The 23,513-nt window shown below is 32.7% G+C and overlaps 2 protein-coding genes across 5 annotated transcripts in view; one reads left to right on the forward strand and one right to left on the reverse strand.

The window, feature by feature from the left end:
• Positions 1–9,834, reverse strand: part of LOC106678610 (lymphokine-activated killer T-cell-originated protein kinase homolog) — a 17,529-nt gene extending 7,695 nt beyond the window's left edge. The window contains exons 1-4 of the mRNA XM_014417210.2: positions 9,424–9,834; positions 6,384–6,577; positions 6,126–6,315; positions 3,971–4,132 (exon numbers count right to left, since the gene is read on the reverse strand). Of these exons, the coding sequence (XP_014272696.1) occupies positions 3,971–4,132; positions 6,126–6,315; positions 6,384–6,577; positions 9,424–9,502 (625 nt within the window). The 5' untranslated portion in view covers positions 9,503–9,834. The remainder of the gene's footprint in view (positions 1–3,970; positions 4,133–6,125; positions 6,316–6,383; positions 6,578–9,423) is intronic.
• Positions 1–23,513, forward strand: part of LOC106678609 (uncharacterized) — a 131,606-nt gene that overhangs the window by 82,994 nt on the left and 25,099 nt on the right. Inside the window, exon 1 of one of the 4 annotated variants that reach the window (XM_067046926.1) lies at positions 4,084–4,163. The exons of the other annotated variants lie outside the window; for them this stretch is intronic. The gene's annotated coding sequence lies outside the window, so the exon portion shown is untranslated. Of the gene's footprint in view, positions 1–4,083; positions 4,164–23,513 lie in introns of those variants that run through there. 4 annotated transcript variants of the gene reach the window in all.

Raw genomic sequence — 23,513 nt, forward strand, 5'->3', positions numbered from 1 at the left:
ATCAGGGGTTGCGGTCAAAAGAGAAACAAAAAAAGTTTACAACTATTTATTTTCCGACGTTTCGTCCCTCTTAGCAGGGCTTCATCAGGGCTGTTCAAAGGTAAAGGTTGAAGCTGTTGAACCTTTACCTTTGATTTAATAACACCCTTTCAAAACTAACAAGCAGTAGAAAATAGTGTCTCTCAAACGCTATGCAACATATGTCATATACCAGTAGCGTTAAAGAATTAAAACATATTAATTCAGCCTGTACCTTAGCTGTTCAACCTTTACCTTTGAACAGCCCTGATGAAGCCCTGAAAAGTGGGGCGAAATGTCAGAAAATAAATAGTTGTAAACTATTTTTATTTTGACCGCAGCCCTGACCATCTTCTCATATTTAAATTAGAAATAATTTGGTAAGAATCATATAGAACCATTTCTTTGCACAACTAAATCTCCTACCGCCTTTTTAAGTTGAACAGCAGGGCCCATATGATCTTGGATGTATCCGACAGGTCACTATCCTCACCACGTATGCCGATGACACATGTTGTTCTCAGTTAATAATAACGCATTAATTGTATCCCAAAATCTTCAATCCCATATCACAGCCCTCGAAGATTGATGTCGTAATTGGAGGATTGAGATAAATTCCAACAAATCCTATCAAATCACCTTTACCCTTTGTCGTAAGCCTACCGACTGCCCTACAGTTTCATTTAATAATGTTATTCTTACCTCTGTCAAACAGATCCGCTACCTTGGACTACTTTTGGACAAACGATTAACCAGGAATCCTCACACAGATCTGAAAAGACAGGAAACTGAACGTCGATTTCGACTATTACAGCACTTACTAGACAAACGGTCTAAACTTCCAACACATTACAAAAGACTGATCTACATGACTGTAATAAGGCCAATCTGGAAATACGGAGTAGAGCTTTGGGGTTCCACTAAACCTTCGAATTCCTCTCGTATTCAATTCTCACAATAAAAATTCTCAATGCTCCTTACTTTCTCACAAATAAAATCATACAAAAGACCTTAATGTTCCCTATGTAACCGATCTAGCCCAAATTAGATATCATTATAAACTCCCTACCACTCAAACCCCCTAGTTTTTACCTTGCATCATCTTCCATTCCTGACAATCCTTCGAGGCACCTGAAAGTAAGATGGCCACGAGACCAGGTTATGTAAAATTTCATTAGAATGCTACCAATGGGTAGTTGCTCTACAGGCCTTTAACACTCCATTTTAACTAAGATCAAATTTTGTATTATGTAAAATATTAGAATGTATTATGTAATATACAGTTGTGAATTTCAATAAAGATATTAAAAAAAATTAAAGCTGGTTCCTCAAAGCAAATAATTCTTTTGTGGTTGATCTCCCTCAAATTGAACTATACTAGTTGCCTCTTATCTTTCTTTCTGAACAGCTAAGTAGCCCTCTGAGAGATGATGATAGAGAGAATCTGGTATGCGTAGTTTAGCCACAATGATTATAGTAATCAGTTTGTTTCCCTTTCAATGGAGAAATGTATTATCAAATAATGGCTGTGCACTATTCCTTTGGAGAAAAGTGAAATTTTAAAAGTAATCAAGGCACATTTATTCAACGTTGAATGATTTCCTGATGCCATGGAAATGGGTCCAAAAAATCTAAACTAAATTATTATTAGTTAATTTTGCTTGCTTATCGTTTAAGCACAGAATAACCGTAAAATATTTTGTTTTGAATTGAGTAGGTATAAATCAAATCACAGAGTAGAACTTTTAGAAAGGTTTTTATTCATTTAAATGTAGACATAAACATTAGAGAATGAGAGGAAAACAAATGAAACATTAACATTTGACAAAGCAGGGAGGTTACAGTGTAGCCTTACAGTGTTACCATAACAGATTTTTGTTTAACTTAAAAGGCAGGAAACTGCTTGTCGAGCATTTTAGCTATTAATAAAATTACAAGACAATAGGTCTAAACTTCGCAAATAATTACAAAAGACAAGTAGACATTTATATGACTATAATAACGCCTATCTGGACTTACAGGGTTAAGATTTAGTGCTCCACTAAACCATCGAATTCCTCTCGTATTCTCATTCCATTACAAACCAAAATCCTTCGTAAAATCCTTAATGCTCCTTATTTTGTCACAAATCAAATCATCCATCATTAACTCAATGTTTCATATGCTGCCGATTTGGCCAGAACCAGATACCGTTCCTTCCATGATAAACTTCCCAACCACACAAACGCACTTGTTTCTAACCTGGCTTCTCTTCCATTAACTAATAATCCCCCAAGATGTCTGAAGAAGATGTCTTCGAAATCTTCTTTTCTAGAAGTGTTTTTAGATTCAATCTATAGGTTGATTTTCCACATTTCTGTATTAAGCCATTTTATAAGTAACATCAAAGTTAAAAGTTGTAAATATTTTAATACAGCTGTGAATATCAATAAATAAACTAAAAAAAAAGAATTTTGGATTACATCATTTTGACATTTTAGTTGAAAATTGGGACCTGGAAATAATAGGTTATTTGAGAATCGTCCATATGGTAGGTCTTAACCCTTCGTAGGGCGATTATCAGCTGGGAGGATCTTGAGACGAACTTTCAAGGAGGTGTGAAAGACGGATTTCAGCTGGCTTCTTCGCTGAAGTTGTCTGATACACAGTTCATGTGACAATTCTTTGGGGAAAAATCTTCTTGGAATTCATTACAATTGAACAACCAAGGAATTGATCCCTCCCAAGTCCAACATAGTGTAGAGAACATTCATTGGCGATCGATGTATATTTCGGTGCACGTTGTATGTGGCTCACATTTGGTGAGCAGTGTCATCTCCAGTTTTGTGAGCATTATAATACGTTATAACCTCAGATTTTTTTTTTCTCCAGTACTTTTATCGATTGCTTTAGTCCCGAGCACAGGAGAAACCAGGAGTACACAATTATTCATCCATGTGACGTAGGTTGCCAACACTTTTTTTTTCGTTGAAACCAAAAAGGCTGGAATATTGTGGTCTCCCTACAGAATATCCCTTTCATATAAATACTAAAATAACGATTGAAGAATTCATAAAAAAAATCTTAGAAAGACGGGCGATGAACCTGGCAGGCACACAATCCCTTTTCATAAACAGTAATGGTACTTCACGAAAATGACTCTAACACAAATATTTCAGAACATTAAAGTGCTTGAATTTACTATCTAAAGTGAAAAATACTGACCTTAGGTTTGTAACGTAATCGGGCCTGTCAGATCAAAACACGTGTGACGCAAGTTAACGAACACTATAGTATTTAACAACTATTATTATAAACAGACATATATTATAACACATGTAAGTCAGTTCTCACGAGTCCTTAGGTCATGATCGCTTACCACCAATTTCTGGAAAGCCTAGCCACCCTGTTGCTAGTCACGCCTTTTTCCCCCACCCAGATATTTATTTCTAATCTCATAGGCTCTCTAGGCTCCGCCTAATTCCCTAAATTATCTGATTGGTCCAAACCCCTTCTCCTATTTTCACTATTCTTCCAACCCCCCTCTTCTATGTGTACATATATATTTCCTATCACTAGATAGCTAAGTAAGAAGAGAGACACACTGTAATAGTAAGAGTAACATGTAGTTCTTGTAAATATGTTAGAATAAACTCATTTTAGTCTTCACTGATTTTTATATTATTTAATTCGCACTTTTTTGACGGCAGGAGATGAACTGATAGGGCGGGTTCGAACCACCTCACAAAGCAAGAAAACTACTGGAAGTTAGGGGTTACACTCGGCACCTTTTTGGAAGAGACAGTAAAAAAACCGAATCCTGTGCCTAAGTTTTAATAAGAATCCGTTTGACTTTCTTTTTATGATAAGAAGGTTCTGCGCTGAATATGTTTGTTTTGTTTTTTAGGCCAGGTGCTCGGAGGAGTGGAATAGGAACCTTAATGAAAATTTTAAGCTGATGTAACAAACATACCAAGAGCGAAGATGTCCGCTTTGGTAGTAAGCGGTCCGATATCCACAGCTTCAGGAGCTGCCCAGCACAACGTACCGACGTACTTCTGCACGTCACCTGTCCCGTCTGTGCGCAGACTTACGCTGAGACCGAAGTCACACAACTTAACCACTTCCAAATCTCCTAGAAAGTTATAAAGAATATTATCTTATTGGTACGATTTTCCGTAATACAAAACAACAAGTATTACTGTACTCCAATATGGAGTATCTGCAAATTTTTTTATTTTGTCATTTGTTGAACTTTAAAATGGTTTTCTATTCTTTTATAAATGCCTACAAGCACTAAATTCATTCTTCACTAACCAAAAATACTAAATGATAAATTAAAGATATATATAATACGTACAATATAACAAAAAGAAAATAATCCATTTTATAATACAACAGCAAAAAGGTGTGCACCCTGAGTTGCCCTACTATTCATTAACTAATAGTACAAAAAAATATGCTATAACAATGTGTTCCTACTTCACCAACTGGTCAACTTTTTTCTACTTGACGTTCGGTAACGAGTGTTAGTGCAAAGAGGTAGCACTGGTAAAGCGAATGTTCCAACAAGTTGTCATTACTTATTACACGACCGTAGCAGCATTTTCTAACAATATAGTTTTACGTGTGTGTGATTTTAGCGAATCATTTGATGGAAACTCACAAACTTTTGTGAGATCAATCTTGCTTGTTAATATCTTTTTAATAAGATTAATAAAAAGTTTGGCCCATTAAAGCAAAAAAAAAAAGCTTAGTCCTAAACGTTTGTGCCACTGATAGAAAAAAAAATATTATGCAAAATTTACAGTTCTAGCAGAGTAATACAAAGTGTTTTCCAGAATTGATAATAATAATAGTAATTATATATATTTTTTATATTAAAACAAACGCTAACGATCTTAACTACTTCTATCGGAATCAGGTAAGACTCTGACCTAAATATTGGATTTCTCGTTCGTCTTAAATACAGATTGTATAGCTGACGACGTATTAAAACCATTTCTAAATAGTTTTGAGCATTAGCAACATTTTACAACTAAAATTTCAGTACTTTGAGTATCAACCAAATAATACACCAGTTTCATACACACCAGTTTTATCGTCCCTAAAATTCGACCACCAGTTTTTTATCAGTCAAACCTTTCGTAGGAACCCATCTAATGTATATGAAATTTTGAAACCGTATTTGATCATTACCTAAGGTAGGGACGTGACGGCCGTGCAGGTTCGGGCTTAGGTCCTAGTATGCTCAGTTTGGAACGTTGTGGGTTCGATTTCCACCTGGGGCAGTTAAACATTCATTTTTCGGCGGTCTCGAAGAATGAATCTTGACACTCCCACTTTGGTTAGTACGCGGCGGCAACCTAGGTAGCCGTCAGGGGTCGGCAAAAAAGACCACTAGGCCCACCTGCCGGACTTGTCCCTCACCAAATACACTGACCAGTACCAGTACCATTACCTAAGGTATATGGACCAAACATGGTTCAGGTCCTGCAGTGTTAGCATCGGTTTCTATACCTACATAAGACATCATGACAATTGGAAATTATGGAACAACGGGTTCTGCTATTCACTAGTGTAGCTTTGAAGTTAAAGGGTACAATTCGTTGCTATTCTTGAGCTGAGTTCTCATGGTTTTTGAGAATGATATATTTGTGCTATCTAGGAATGTGTCTATCAAATAAATTACTAAGAATCTCTACTTCCAGGAAATCCCTAGGGTTTTGTTCGAATTTGTTTTTTATTTTTTTAAAGGAAAGTGAATGCACTTCAGTAAAACAGGGGTTTACCCTTGGATCACCTTATTCTAAATAAAAACAATTATTTCAGAAATTTTCAGATACACCACTATTATGGTATTATTCCACATTACAGACATTATTAAGTCCTGTTTTCCATTTTCTCTTTAACATAAAATATAAACAATGTAATAAATACAAACAGCCAAGCCAATCAATATTTTCTGATTGGTGCTCCATGCCAAGGTATTTAGGCAATAAATATTTATTGAATAAAAATAATATAAGCTGTCCCAATAAATTATTTTATTGTACAATATAATTATGTCCCTGTGGGCAATACGTCTTGAAGTAATGAGTACAAAAAAAATACATTTATTGAATTACCTTTAATCAGAATGTTGTGAGATTTAATATCTCCATGCAATAGATACTTCTCCGTGTGCAGGTACTCCAAAGCTTTACTGGTCCCTTCCAGTACTCGCCAGATATCTTCAGGGGGCATTGTCCAACCATTACCTTCAAGTCTTTCAATATAGTCTCCCAGGCTTTGCTCAAGTTCTTCCATTAACAGCACCTTAATATAATAAAAAAAATAATTAAACGACAATATAATAATATATCACGGTGCAATATGTAACGTACTTTTCTATTCTTAAATGTCAGACATCCCAAATATGCTACAATATTCGGATGTGATATTCTTTTTAAAATTTCGGCTTCTTTGATAAGTCTTTGGTATAATACATCGTTCCGATTAGGTCTTTTGTTCATCATTTTCATCGCTATGCTTCGCTGTGCACCACAAGTGTTTTTCTCAACTCTGTAGATTGTCACGCCTGCAAGAAGAATACATTTATTAATTGACTTATAAAAATCTAACCCAAGTTATTTTTATATTTTATTACCTAAAAAACCTAATTTAAATTAATTCCATGGCCATTTTGTGTCAACTTTCCCGATCTATCAAAGTTTGAACGATTATAGCTTTAGTGTCTCACACATTATATTCTAAACAATACCCGGTCTAAACTAATGATATTGAAAAAGATTATTTAAAAAAAATGAGGTTCCATTTAAAAGATAAAAATATAAAAGAGAATATTGTTTTCAATTCCTAAAATTAACTGAAGAACAAATAATTTATATGAATAAATTAATTCGTGATGTTAAAAATTCCAGAAGCTTTTTCAACCTAGACTGAGGACACTCTTAAGTGGCTCTACATTACATAAATTCGATCAAAAATAATTTTTTATAATAATAATAACTTATATATAATTTAATTTCTTGCATTAAACAGGTTTGTTAATCAATAATAATAAAAAATATCCACATTTTCTCACACTATTTATTTTCAGATAATTTCTATCTTTCAGCGATTCCGGTATCACTTTATTATTACTGATAAAGTGGTAGATTGTAATAGACAGTGCAAACTGTATAGAATTAGTATAAGTGAAATAGCATTATAACAGGCCGTTGACTAAGATATATTTTGACAAAGGTAGATTAGCCTGCATTATTTTTTTAATATATAAATAAGATCCTTGAGGATGGTCGAAATATAGAAGAAGGATAAAAAATAAACAATGCAAGACTATATGGATATTTTCCATAATATTTTAAAACGTAAACATTAAGAAGACATAGTGTGGTGGATCGAAGAATCATTATTCAAAATTCATTTTGAATGTTGAATTTATAGAAAAAAAAGAATGTTGCTAGTATTCGACCATATACCCTTGAGTTAGTAAAGAATTTTTGGTAATTATTCAGTTTCACTCGTCCAAAAAAAGTCAGGAAAAATTACTTCTTCAACTGATCATAAGTTGAAAAGTATATAGAATATTTTATAATATTAACTATCTCTAAATAGGGAAACTTTCCGCATTAGTTGAAGTTTAGTTTATAATACACATTTTTCGGCAGCATTTTCCACTACGTTTATAAATACAGATTATATAGTTACTTATAAATATCGATATTTGAAAAATCTTTCATGTTTATGAACGATGTTACTCACAGATCTTTGAACTTTTTTTCGACCATGAAACTCTCATGTCTGACAACCTTCAGTATTAGATATCTAATATTAGGATATGGTAGCACCGTAGCCAGGGGGTAAAGCGCGTGGCAACTAACTCCAAGAACCCGAGTTCTGGGAAGAAAATTGTTTTCTGTTACACTGTAGTCGTGAGTCAACTCCTGTGAGTTCTGGGGCCCACCTAATGTCCACCCAGCCTCTTAAATTGGGGACTCTTCAATGGGTAAAAATTTGGAGGTCGAGCATGGTTCTGACCAAATCACATCCTTATACAACCATTGGTTTAATAACAGTACTTCTTTACAAAGTACTGAACCACTGACCCTCCATGGGTTGTAGTGCTACAGATTGTAATTGTAATTTAATTAATATTAGAATATCTATAGCCAAAAACTAAATATGAAGCATTTTTTTTTTTTTTTGGAAAAATTCCCAATTAAAGGGCTGGTGATTCATTTTTAAAGGAATATTTGGGAAGTTTTGCTTATGACAGCTATATCCCAAAAAGTATTAGATGTACAGATGTCTATTGGGAATCAAATCGAAGCAAGTTAAATACACTAAAATGAAGGTTATTATTAGTTTTTTTTTTTTTGTAAGAGTATTAGTTTCCATGTTATTTGCAAAATATATTCACATAATGTTGATTTCTCGTTTGTTTTTTCAGAAAAACGAGAAATCAGTATTTTCCTTATGACAGCTATATCTCAGAAACTATTAGATGCTCCACATGCAGAAGAAAAATTCCCTATTAAGTGGGTGGCTGTTGCATTTTTAAAAGAATATTTGGGGATTAATAACCTCCACCATTTTTCGGGTTCCTAATGACGTATAATGTAATCAAGAAGTAATTGTTCCCGCCTTTTTTAAAGGAGTAAAAGCAAATTATTTGTTTTCGAATTTAATTTCCTAATTTAAACTTAGGTTTGATCCTTGATCATAAATAGAATTATAATCGAGATTATGTTACTTTCTTTTTGTATAATAAAGTATTTATTAATAGATGGTGCATTTCACAATGGCATATGATAATTATATTGAATAAATATTCAATAAATTTAAGCATTATTTAAAACAATGTAATTATTTTATTTTATATAGAAAGATGTTTCCGGTGACTATGAATTATATTAATCAGGTTATAGACCAATATGCTTTACAAATATTGTTCAAGTAATGTTCCAAAGCGTTTAAAAGAATGATTTAAAAAAAAAAGAGGTTATAATTTAAAATTCAAACATTGTCAGTTTTTAGTATTAGTATGATTTCTTTTACATTTAGTTTTATCATGATGAATTAGTAGCTGAACAATTAGTATTTCGTATATGTTAACAAAGAAAATACTCATAAATATTTTGTAATACTTTAATTTAGTATCGTTTGTTCATGGTTACTGTATGAAATTATTTTTGTTAGTATAAATGATTAGCATCGATATATAAACATAAAATCGATAGGAGAAAATAACATCATACGTTTAGTTACCCCTGCAATTAACCTGACGAAGCAACAGAAAAGAACACCCTAAAGTTTACTTACTAAACTGAAAAAAACAAACTTGATTTTGTTTTCTAAAAAAAGTTTAACTCGGTTAAACTTTAAAATTTTCATAACTTTATCTTGTCGTAAAATCATTACCAGTTCCGTATCCAATGATTTTCATGTTTCCATTCACTCCTAGACATTCTTTGGAATCTAATTTTCTTTTTACTTTCATAGGTTGACTTAAACAAGATAAAAAAGAAATACTAACTTTTTTTTTTAAGAAGCAAAACTTGTCGAAATTATTTCAACAATGAAACTATTCGTTCACAACCTTCTAAATGGCAAAATATTTAATCATTGTAGATTCATTAGACATTGTTCTTTGTTGACTAGATTATAATCTAAATAATGTAGCTATATTTAGTCAGCAATTTATCTTTCTGGAACATGTGAGATGTTGTGCAAACCGCTGCAATGTCCGAGAGATAACAGAAAATTAATGTTCGAGATGTTACTAATTTATGATATTGATTATAAAATTTATGAACTGCAACATTATTACATTAACGGGTCTCAAATAAATAAATATTTTAAGAACGAACCTAAATTAAATATTAATTTATTATTAAATTACTAATTAATTAAATTAAAACTAAATTACCTAGATTTAAATATTAATCTGAAGTTTAAAGAATTAACTTTGATTTAATAGTTTCATTACTTAAACAGTGAATCAGATTCTCTCATTCAAAATGAAATTGATTAATTATATAAAAATATGTTAATTTTATAACAATTCCAGTAAAATTTAGATTTAACAGTTTTTGATTTTTATTTTCATTTATCTATATAAGGATTATAAAGTGAGGAAAAGTATTTTGGATTCGAGTTTTCGATGAAAATAAACGAGTCCAAATAATCATGGCTTGAAAAAAGGTCGGGTGTCCGTGCACTTACTAGCTTAAAACCGAAAAGTCGTACGAAACTGAAATTATATATTTAAGGCGAGTTTATAGCAGGGATGTGAAGGCAACTTTTTCAATAAAATGAACTGACCAGAAGTATCACTTCATAGCATATTTTTTTCAATTAATCTCGCCATATCAATGGTTTTTAATATCAGCTAGGACTAGATATGGTTAAAAACTAGTTATAGTCAAAACTAATAGCTAAAATGTCCTTGGATAAACTTTTTGTTTATCAATGGTTTATTCATAAATAAGGCTCGTTTCCATGGCAATTTTACTATGTATCTATCGATGGGACGCTAGGATAATTGCTGAAGGCAATTATACAAAAATAAATCAATTAATCAGGATTGAGTCCTACCAATGATAATAATTGGACTTCCTTTCAAAAGTCATTTTTGCGTTAACCAAAATCTGTCTGACACCAATGAAACCTATCTGCAAAGCTTGAGCTGTTCCAAAATTCACGTTTAAAAACTCAAAAATGCAGTTATTTTATATCTCTTGGTTCTTGACTCATTTGAAACTAGGATTGGTACTAACATAAAAGAAACTTGTCTGCCACGCTTGCGCTGTGAACGTTCCAAAATTCAACTTTGGAAACTCTAAATTCAAATAATTTTAGTTATTTATGTCTTCTATTTTATTAACTAAAATTTTTACCCATATGAAATTTGTTGACTTGAGTTACCACTGATACAAAAGAAACCTGTCTGCCAAGTTTGTTCTATGCCCCTCGTTGTGCACATACGTTCCAAAATTCAAATTTGGTAACTCGAAATTCGAATTATTTTCGGTTATTTATAGCTCTTTTTTTAGTTTAATAATTTTTACCTTATCTGAAATTTGTTGAAAGTTAATCTAATTAGGTGCGTTGTGTGTGGTCGTTTAATTGATAATTTTGATTATTGTCAGTTGTGCACTTAGTGAAAATTATTTTAGTAAAACATCATTGTTAGTAGAAAATTTATAAGAATAAGAAGTAGGTAGTAATAATAACAAAAGAACAGTTTAATGAGACCTTTGACCATGAGTTGTGGACCTTCAAATTAATGGAAGTATACGTAAGAAGGTAGACTCCTTCAAATACCTGGGGTCGACAAAAGATGGAACGGTGAGTCGGAACCAGAGTTTAGGAGGAAAGCAGGTCTAGCAAGAACGTTGACCAGAATGCTGCATCCAGTCTTCTGGAATACGGCCATCTCAACAACAAAAGGCGCATTTGTAGAAGTATTGTTGAGCTCTCACTTAACTGCGCCGCAGAAACCTCAACTCTTAACCCAAGACTCTACTCCAAATTACAAGCGGCAGAGATGGATTTCTGGAGGAGATGCCAGAGGATTACCCGTCAGAATAGAATCAGGAATGAGGATATTAGAAGCAGGCTAAGGGTGACCGAAGGAGTTCCGGAGAGGAATGGAAGGAGCAGACTGAAATGGTATGGGCACTGTCAGGGGATACCAGAATGTAGGTGGCCGAAGAGACAACCAGGAAGACGGAGGAGAGGAAGACCCCGAACCCGGTGGAAGGACTGCGTGGAGGAGGACATGGCCGGCAGGAGACTTGAGGAGGAAGATTGGTGGGATAGAGAGAAGTGGAGGGACGCTCTGACTTAAACAGGCAACCCATTGAGGGAAAAAATCAGCAAAAGTAAAAGTAAGTATATTCAAATTTTCTGACTGAAAGAACAACGAAAAATCAACATTATATCATAAGAGCTATATCTCAGAAACTATTAGATCCTTTCTTTGCTATTTGAGAAAATGAATAGTATGGAAGCATATCTTAAATCACTTCACACAAATAGGTTCCTTTAGACAAAAGGAAATGATATAAATTCGTCCCAGCAATCTTGAGTAAACTTCATCACCTGCAACCTCCTTCTTCGTTAGCAGAAATTTAGAAAGAAGAAGAAGGCATTTACAAACGTATGTGGTATTCAGAAAAATGTATTCCTGATAGAATTGGATATTGGAGATAATGATAAAGGGAAAGAATGTGAAAATGTTTGAAAGGACGAAGAGCAGGAGTCGTCTTCGGATAACGAGTCTGATTAGTTTCAAGATATCTATAGAGAGGATATCTAAAAGATAACTGCATCAGCTTAATTTTAAGTTAAATGAAAAGAAGAATAAAATATGGCAACGATTTGTATATATTTACTAACTAGTACTTTTTAAACTTTAGATTTTTGTATTATAATATTTAAAATTATCGAATTAAATTGAATTATGAAATATATCTTACTCTTTTTCTCTCTTTGTCTCCTTCTTTACATGCCCAAATGAGTAATAATATATATCATTGTTATTTTTAATCCATTTTTATTTTATGTCTGTTTTAAATAAATCTAATTTCATCTGGGCATTCATCTAATAACGATTAGAAATATTTAAAAAAATTATGAAGTCGGCACGAAATATCTTGGTAGACAGGTTTCTTTTGTGTCTGTACTAACTCCTTTCTATTCCTCTTGGGCTCTAGTAGTATATGAAATGTGATACATTATTTTATACCTCCAAGTTTGAAAACTTAATTTGCACAGAGCTACAGATATAACTACATATCTATGATATAGTTCCAGTTGCAGGCCTACCTTCAACGCCATAACCCCTGATGAAGACCTGAAACTCAGGTCGAAACGTCAGCATAAAATAAATAAATATGGTTTTGTTTATTTATGTTGTTGCTGACCGCACCCCCCGACAAACGTCTCCAATAATTATCTATGATATAGGTAACTGATTGTCATAACTAAATATGAAGGCGATGGTGGAGGAGGGGGGGGGGAAGACGATGATCAAAGAGGAACAGAAAATAGTTACCAACTATTTTGCACCAACCAGTTTGTAGGACTTTATCAGGATTTCCTTCATGATCTTAGGACTTAGAATTAAGAGATCTTAATTTCCAGCCAGCAATTTATAAAATATCACCACAAAGGTTCGTAGGATATTATTTTAACTTCAAAATTTCTCAAATCAACTGTTAAATTGATTTTTTATTTTATTTCCAGTTACATTCTATTCTATAAATAGAGTTTGGTCCGGGTGCGGTCAAGTTAAACTCAAATAGTAAATTGGTGTTTAATTTGACTACCAACCACCTGGACCAAACTTCATTTATTGATACACATGGTCAATCAGCAATCTTCCATCATTCTATTCTTTTTTTTTCAATAGATATTTTTAACTGAACTGTCAGAATTGTGCACCGTACCAAGGTAATATTTTATCTATATTTGGAGTCATATTACACATGTTTTATATTGCATATATAGTTTGTTATTTACTCATTATGTTAAAAACAAAGCCATTGAATTAAAAAAAATAAATTTTCAACTTGATATTCGATTTTCCAGTTCCATATCACCACCCTCGAAGAATGGTGTCGAAATTGGAGGATAAAAATAAATCCCAACAAATCACATCAAATCACCTTTACTCTTAAAGGTCGTAAATCTGCCAACTGCCCGACAGTATACTTTAATAATGTGGCTCTTACCCCTGTAGAACAAATTCGTTATCTTGGACTACACCTTAACAAACGACTAATCTGGAATCCTCACACAAGACTGAAAAGACAAACGGTCTAAACTTACAACTCATTACAAAAGACTGATCTACATGACAATAATAAGGCCCATCTGGACATACGGAGTTGAGCTTTGGAGCTCCCCTAAACCTTCAAATTCCTCTCGTATCCAATCCTTACAGTCCAAAATCCTTGTTACTAATAAAACCTTCCACATTGACCTAAATGTTCCTTATGTAACCGATCTAGCCCGAACCAGATATCATTCCTTCCATTATAAACTCCCTAACCACCCAAACCCACTAGTTTCTAACCTTGCTTCCTCTTCCATTCCTGGAATTCCTCCGAAGCGCCTGAAAAGAAAATGGCCTCGTGACCTTTTATTGTAAAATATTGTTCTACTACCGGGTACTTTCTCTACATGCTGTATCATGTCATTATGATCTTACTTAAAATTTGCTTGCTGTTTTTTATATACATTTTGATTTATATGATTTTGATATCATAAATATGGTTTATGCCCCTTAATCTTTGTTCATAGAACATTTTCTTTACCCCGAATTTTCTCTATAAACTTTTTTTTTTGAAAACTTATCACTGATAGTTGCAATTTCTCTGTTAATCACATAAGTGCCAATGAGATGTTAGTCCTCTTGAGATGAAGATGTAATAGATGTGACCCGGCGGTCGGTTGGAGCGGTAAGATGTGGCAGTTGGTCGGCAACTTATAAGCTCTGGATTAGCGCGCACTCTGGGAATTAACGGCCACAAACTCTCGGCTATTTATGGCGGTAAAAACTTTGTCATAGGTTCAGCTGTTTGTCGTTGGAGGGGGTAACTTTCAGTCCTCCGCTAATACTTCTTCCTCTTCCGGCTAATGTTTCCCGTTCCTGATTGGTCACTAAATTGGGGGACGGTCCCTAGACAATTTTTCAGTAACCTTCGGTCAACATTGGCCATTTGTAAAAGCCCTTGTTTTACTCAAACAAAAAAATATTTATCTAATTCGTAAGGATTATTTTTTAATACTTTTGTGTTGGATACGTACCAAGTATTATTTCAATATTCATGTATGACTTCTGAATTATTGTGAACGTGTTCTGTAATAATTAATACCATTGTTTGAATTACGATAGAATGTGTGTAGATTAGAATTATTTATTTGATTATATTACAATACAGGCATAAAATCTGGTCCAATTGGTGTTAGTAAATTATTTATCAATATTCAAAGTTAATACAGTATTTCGATTATAAATTTTAACGCTAACATGTGATGTGAAACAAAATACTTCATTAAATCCACATATACATACATAGGTATATGCTATAATATACTTACATAGTGTAGATTTTAGCTAAGTATTTCGCACCTAGCTTCTGTAGACGAAATGTCAAAAGAGTTAGTAAAAGAGCCCAAGAGGAGAAAAAAGTCTGATGAGTCAGCCAAGTATAGGTAGGGGGAATAAAAAATGGCGGCTGTTTCAAAGCGATAAAAAAATATATTTTCATTCGGAGCTCTATATCTTAAAAATTACGAACAACACAAAAAAACCTAAGAGAACGTCATTTAAAGAAGAGTAAATTTGCTAAAATATGAGCCCTAATAGAATTATTTACGTTAAATAGTTTTTTAAAAAGCAACAATTCATAAAAATGTTGTATGGGACGTACTTAAAGATCAGTAGTTAGTGAATTTATTTTGAAAAATTTATATCTCAAAAACCATTTGACGTACAGATGTTTATTAGCACTCAAATTAAAGCTAGTTTAATGAGATATAAAGTAGTTTATGATGTTTATCATCGTAGGAGTGATAGTTTACATGAAATTTGCTCAAAGAAATTGATTTATAGTTGTTCGGACAAATTTTCATTTGCCAAATTTATATTCATATGTGAATATCATAAAACTACTACCCCTACGAAGATAAGTGTCTTAAACTACTTTATAGTAAGTTAAAATTCCTTTATTTTTAGTGTTGGCGGACATACGTGCGTCTTATGGATCTAGAGATATATTTTTTCAAAAATCCAACATTTTATACGAACAACTAGAAATTAACATCTTGTGAGTTTATTTTGTCAAATATCATAAAAACTACTACTCCTACAAAGATCAACATCATAAACTATTTTGTTGTAAATTGAACTAGCTCTAATTTGAGCGCTGGCAGACATCTGTACGTACAATGGTTTCTGACAAGAAGTTTTTCATAAATCAAACCTATTGTCCGAACAACTGTAAATCAATTCATTTTAGCAAATATCATGAAACCTACTATTCCTACGAAGGTAAAGGTTATAGACTTCTGTATAGTCCATTAAACTAGCTTTAATTTGAGTGCTAATAGACATCTGTACGTCTCATAGTTCCTGAGATATAGATTTCTCAAAATAAATTAACTTATTAAAACCATCCTTAATGTTCCATTTGTAACCGATCTAGCCCGAACCAGATATTAATCCTTCCATTATAAATTCCCTAACCACCCAAACCCATTAGTTTCTAATCTTGCTTCCCCTTTTATTCCGGACAATCCTCCGAGGCGTCTGAAGATGGCCTCGAGACCTTATATTGTAAAAATGTTTTTAGAGTGCTACCAATGAGTAGTTTCTCTACATGCTTGTATCATACCATTATGATTTCCTCAAATTTACTTGATATATTTTATGTACAGTTGTAGATAACAATAAATAAATTTAAAAAAAAAATCACTATAACCTAGCATTACTGACTTAGTGAAATTACAGTGAAATGGTCATGGACGTTAGTAATATTTCACTGATATACTGATATATCAGATATACAAAATATGGTGAAAGCTTACATATGTAATATGTATGGATGTACTAAATAAATATAATAATAAAGGAGGTTATGAAAAAAAACTGACGTTAGTTCATTCGATCCAGAAAATAATCATTTCTAAAAACTGATTGGCATGTCAATGGGATTTTTTTTCGCCTGTTTCTAAGTTTGGGTGGAGCTGCTTTTGAAGCTACACGCCTTAAATGAAGTATTAAGTCGTAAAAAGTATTAAATGAAAATGTTTACAATGTTTGTAAATTACAATATTCTACTATAAAACCAGATTTACTATTTCAGGAAACAAATTTAGTAAAAATTCAACGATACAATGTCTCGAATATTGAGAAGCGGTAATTTAATTTTTTATGTTTATGTTCATAAAATAAAATTAAAAATAGATCTTTGTCGATCAAAGAAAAACAACTGAAGAGAGGATAAAATGGTTTCACACCTTTGAAATAATACCAATCCGCAAGGAAAGTAAGTACAGAGTCATATTGACCAAAGGCGGATAGTTAAGTGTTAATATGAGCGAAAGTAAGGGAAAGTAATGTTAAAGGAACTCGACAGTAATACTTCTAACTCAAGACTAACTTCAGAAATCTTGACATTACAATTAGGCTTAATGGTGTAACTCTTGCTGTTTCTCCAAGTCCTTCCAAATCATATCTCACTCTTTTTTTCCAGGCTTCCAAAACTTCTCAAGAATCCTGGAGAAGACACTGTTAAATCAGAACTAATTGCCAAGGAGCCACGCGAAAGAGCCAAGGGTTCATCTCCGACGAAGCGAAGCAGACAGATAAACCATATCTCTGGCTAAACGGTTGGCCAAGCTTTATGCTGTCTATCTCCGGCCGGGTTCCTTCTCGAATATATATTCCTCTTCTCTGCTTTAATATCTCTAGTCAGCGGCCTTTCCTTTGTCAGGATTTTCCCTGTTTTCTTTTTATTTCTTGTTGCTGTCTGGATTAAAATATTTTTATTCGTTTCCAACAATTCTATTTTTATATCATAATTTACTTTAGTACCAGTGACTCCTTGGTTTTCAGTTTCTTCAGCCGTATATATTTTAGCACTGGTTACGAAAATATGATTAACTCATCTTTAAGGCTAAATTATTATATCACTCCTAACCATATCATTTTTTTTTGTATGTCTATTCATTAAAAATCTCTAAAATTCTACATATGCATATACATACATATATATTAATTATAAAAATAAAATAATAATACCAAATAGCTTTATTGACATAAATATTTGGACAAAAGTATATCCCATCGGGAAGAATTTTAATGAAGTTGGCCACAGCAAGAAAAATTAGTTCAAGCTATCATTTTAAAATAACAAAAATGAATTAGCACAAATTTCTGATTACAAAATGTTGGCATAAGATAAAAACAAAAACTGTACTTTAAACAAACTAGTTAATAATTTAGGAAAAATAAACTAACTAATGTTGATAACATTTTTCCATCTGCTTTTACCTCTAGCAAAAAGTTACCATTTATTGAGTCATTTCCTCCCACTTGGTGCATGCTTTGGACCTTCATTCGTCCTTTATCTTCGTCATGTGTCCAGGCCAATCCCATTTAAAAGCTAAGATCATCGGTTAATCTTCAACCCTCAAGCTTTTAATAGTAACTTTACTAAAAATATCTTTAGTTTTATTTATTTCCCTAAATAAATTGATATTAAACACTTTGAAAAATTCAACTGCCTAGTTTCAACCTGAAGTTAATGTTCAAGATTGTGGACAATATTGAATCGCAGGAAAAAAAAAGAAGTTTTATCTCTATTGTTACATTTAAAAAAAACTTTTTTTTGAAGGACTAGTCATTGTAACATTCGAGTTTATATATATTATGACTATATATACTATATTAGAAGGAAGCGGAGTGGTTCATTGATAAGGTTCTATGCTACTAACTCCACATAATCCGGATCTGTGACAGATGCTGTATTCTAATACTGTAGCCGAGAGTCAACCCTATAAGTTTGGGAGGCCTCCTAGGTAAACCCAATCTCATGAAGTGGGTACAATTAATTAAGGGAAAATCTGGTGGTTGAGGGTGCTTCTGACCAAATCACCCTCATGGGATGTAGCGGTAAAGATTGCATTATTTATTTTGTACTATATTGACCTACAGAAACCCTAAACAATTTAATTGTCTTCTACTCCCTTCAATTAAACGCAGAGTAGGCATTTTGTCTATTCCTCTAGGAAAATGGACATAATTAAGCAAAATAGACAAAATGAGCTCAAAGATATGTCTTTGTGCGCTTGAATAGATGGCAGGCGATTATTAGCGCTTTTGGCGTAAATATGAGAAACACTGCACTGTAACTTTAATTATTATTCAAAAGTGTACTTAGTTTGTTAGTGTCTTGTAGAAAATAAATGCAACAATCCCAAAATAAGTTCCTAAGAATCGCAATAGATGGCTCCTTGGTTCTAAGAAATATCCAATTACATCATGAGCTATGAAATAAATAATTTCCATTCCAACTTAAAGGTGCAGTGGCTCACAACACAGTAACTTCTACTTCGTTTTGAATACTGAAGCCCAGGCTGATGCAACACTTTCTGTTATAAACTTTGTATTTGTCTATTATTGTTTTGTTATTTATTTTTTTAATTTTTTTTTATTTATTTGTTGATATTTACAACTGTATAACTGTATAACTGTATGATCATAATGACATATGATATGATACAGGATGTAGAGAAACTACCCAGTAGTAGAACTCTAAAACAGTTTACAATATAAGGTCACGAGGCCATCTTCTTTTCAGGCGCCTTGGAGGATTGCCAGGAATGGAAGAGGAAGCAAGGTTAGAAACGAGTGGGTTTGGGTGGTAAGGGAGTTTATTATGGAAGGAATAATATCGGGTTCGGGCTAGATCGGTTACATAAGAAACATTTAGGTCTTTATGGATGGTTTTATTAGTAACAAAATAAGGAGCATTGAGGATTTTACGAAGGATTTTGGATTGTAAAAATTGGATACGAGAGGAACTCGAAGGTTTAGTGGAGCCCCAAAGCTCAACTCCGTATATCCAGATGGGCCTTATTATTGTCATGTAGATCAGTCTTTTGTAATGAGTTGGAAGTTTAGACCGTTTGTCTAGTAAGTGCTGTAATTTTTTTTTTTTTAAACGGTTATGGTATACAAATTTCTCTGTCCCTTTTCGAAGAATAAGAAACAAATATCACTGATTTCATGAAACGACATTGTATTCATGAAAAAATAAAATATATATAAACATAATGTGGTAAAGTAGGACCATATGTTTTTGTTTTTTTTGAGGGGAGGGACATTTCATATTAGTTTTTAGTGTCGTTTTGAACTATCAAATACCAGTTTCAAAGAAATTAATATTTTATCCTTTATTTATTTTGAAGTTTTTTTTTCTTCCAGTGACTATTTTTCAAATAATCGTTCATAACTCCTCTTTTTTTTATCTGATTTCTCCGTTATTATAATCGTTGGAAAGCTGAATGTCTACTCAGTGTCGTTTTTGAACTATCAAGTACCAGTTTCAAAGAAATTAATGTATTCTCCTTGATTTGTTTGGAAGTTTTTTTTTCTTCCAGTGACTATTTTTCAAACAATCATTCAGAACTCTTTATCTAGACAAACGGTCTAGTCTAGTAAGTGTAGTAGTCGGAATCTGCGTGCAGTTTCCTGTCTTTTCAGTCTTGTGTGAGGATTCCAGGTTAGTCGTTTGTCTAGATGAAGTCCAAGATAACGATTCTGTTCTTCAGGGGTAAGAGCCACATTATTAAAGTATACTGTAGGGCAGTCGGCAGGTTTACGACGAAGAGTAAATGTGATTTGTTGGCATTTTTTGGGATTTATCTTTATCCTCCAATTTCGACACCATTCTTCGAGGATTGTGATATGGGACTGGAGAGTTTGGGATGCAATCAAAGGGTTATTACTAACTGTGAGCACACATGTGTCATCAGCATACGTGGTAATGATAGTGTTAGGAGTGTTTTGTTATATTAATCAGTTATTTATTTTATTATAGTCTATAAATATTATTTATATTCCCTTCTACTTTAATTAGTTTAATAAGTAATGATAAAAGTTCTAACATAACATTAGAGCTAATTTCTAAAAATAACAATAACAATTTTTCTCTTATCTTATTAGTTATTTTGTTTTTTATTTTATATTGATTATTTTTTGAATAATTCAATACCGTAAATAGTTATTACCATTATTATTAAAAGACCAGTTAATTGTTACAATAATCCTATAACGTCGATACGGTAATAAATAAATAAATATATGCATTCAGAATTGATTCTGTTACTGTTGCACAGAGACGACTTAGCTCAGTAATTGGTTCTTCTGGTCATTGTACGTAGAGAATAGTACATAGTACTAAATTGCCAATATAATTTCTTTTATTATTATTACACATAATACTGAAAGTAAACGGTTTTTTTTATTAAATCAACGTACGATTACTCTGAGATAAAATTACAGTAGGGCATTGCGTGGAGATGATCCAAGAGGTCACCCAGCGATTACGTTCCAGACCACATGAATACTTTCTTCTCCGTTCGGAACTTCCTTAGAAAGTAATTTCCAGCTTGGAGAAAATTGAAGACCAAAGAAGTGAGTGTTTGGGATTGTGCACATGATATGCCACCTGCAGTCAAGTTCCACATATAAGCATAGCAAAAATTGAAAGTTGTGAGGTTTAAATCTAAAACTCCGTTCGGTTTTCTTTGATAGGTTTCGGGGTTTTTGCTCTGCGAATGGATTTTTTAGGGAAATTCAAAGGTTTGGAGAGAAAAATAGGAAACAATTGAAAGAGGAAACATTTTCCTTCTTTATTATTAACGCGGAAGCGCGGTGGCCACGGGGTAAAGCATGTGGCTACTAACTCTAAGGATCAGGGTTCGAATCCGGCTGAACAGAAAATTATTTTCTGTTACACTTCAGCCATGAGTCAACTCCCTAAGGGTTCTTGGAGCCCTCCTGAGGTCCACCCAGCCTCTCAAATTCGGTACAAATTCTGGCCAAATCACCTCCTTGCACAACCGTTGGTCTAGTAACAGTACTTCTTTACGAGGGCTGTACTACAGTCAATAGTTCCCTATAATAATTAAAGTGAAACCCCCTAACATTATTATTGTATTATAATAATTTTGTAAAATAAAAAAAATTGTTGATTTTTGGGAGCAATGGCATGTACGAACCTCAGCGCACTACATGACTGCTGCCATACCCCGTATGCCAGAAATGTCAAGGGGGAATTTAAAATTAAAAAAAAAAAAACTTGACAAAGTAATGAACCCCTGATATTGTAAATGAGTTTAATAGAAAAAGAAAAACAATTTTCGAAGAATAGTTTTGTATTGAAATTCTGCCGTATAAATAAGACATAGGCAATTAGCCTGCAAAAAAGATGAATTATGAAAATTCAATGATTATGGTATATCAATATAAATGAGCCAATCAATTGACAGAATGACAAACTCCATAAAATCATTTTCAGTATTTAAAATAAAAATTTAGCGTTGAATAAATGGATAAGAGCATACAGTAAATTTAAGGTAACTGTTGTATTTTTAATGAAAGTACGGGTGGCGGTCAATAAAGCTATCAAAATAGTTAAAGAAAACTATTTATTTCCAACCAAAGTTTCACCCAACTTTGCAGGTCTTTCAGATTTTTCGTCAGGGCTGTCAGATTGAAACAAAGATAACAACTCCGTAAATTCTGTACTCATCTTCAGCATACCCCTGATCTAAATATTTACCCTTTGTGTTATGAGCTGAACAGTTCACGTACACACTCACACCAAACCAGTGCGACCAGTGAAACCATTTTCGTCGAAAAATGGAATTCGAAAATTTTCACTATCGCAGAATTGTGAAAGTAAAACTATAAATATATTTAAACAGTAATGCCTTATCTTTATAGTAAGATAATTTTTTTAATAAAAAAAAGACGGATGCTCTAGAAGCTATAAAATATTTTTTGTTGAGCTCTTTTAAGTTACAAGTAAAAATACGCATTATTTTCTCTTAGAGATGCTTTAAATTTATAACTAAACCATATAAAAAATACAGTAAATTTAATTTAAAAGTAAATATTCTTATATACCTTTCCCCAAAACTTTACCCCCCAAACCATCTTGTTATACTTGTTCCAATCAGATAGATCTGAAGAAGCTCTGCAAAGTTGGGCGAACCGTTTATTAACAATAAACAGTTGTTTCTATTATTTTGATACCTTTATTGACCGCCACCCGGACTATCTTCCTACAAACCACACTTATGGTACATTAGAGCGAGCCATATATCTATATCCGGCAGTAAGGCCATATTAGACAATTTGAATGAGGATAATATCTGATATTAAATACCACTCAATTGTACATTGATAAGCCAAATTTAATCAAAATCATTAGGATGTTGTTATCCTTGTTTCAATCAGACAGCCCTGAACAAGCTCTGCAAAGTGGGATGAAACGTTGGTTAACAAGAAAAAGTTTTTTCCTACAAGTTACATTTTTGAGCTCTTTTCAGTTAAGAAAAATGCGCATTATTTTCTCTTAGAGAAGTTTTAAATTTATACCTAAACTATATTTTAAAAATACAGTAAATTTCATTTAATAGTAAATTTGTTATTAATAAATTAAAGGTGTACGTCATCTGGAATTTATTATAATCAAGAAACCTAACATTTTTCATATGGAGCTACAAATTCTTAAAATAACCAACGACAGTAAAGAACTTCATAGAACATTATTTAAAAATTCATTAAATTATTTAAATACAGAGATACAATTTTTTTTAAAAGTACGATTTCTCTAAATATTGAAAAATTAATATTTTGTGAATTAATTTTGGTGACCATCTTCCTACCGTCCTATTTCGCTACTGCCCATTATGGGCAAAAT

The sequence above is a fragment of the Halyomorpha halys genome, unplaced genomic scaffold (genome assembly GCF_000696795.3).
Source record: "Halyomorpha halys isolate HHAL.00 unplaced genomic scaffold, Hhal_1.1 Scaffold149.1, whole genome shotgun sequence".
Lineage (NCBI taxonomy): Eukaryota > Metazoa > Arthropoda > Insecta > Hemiptera > Pentatomidae > Halyomorpha > Halyomorpha halys.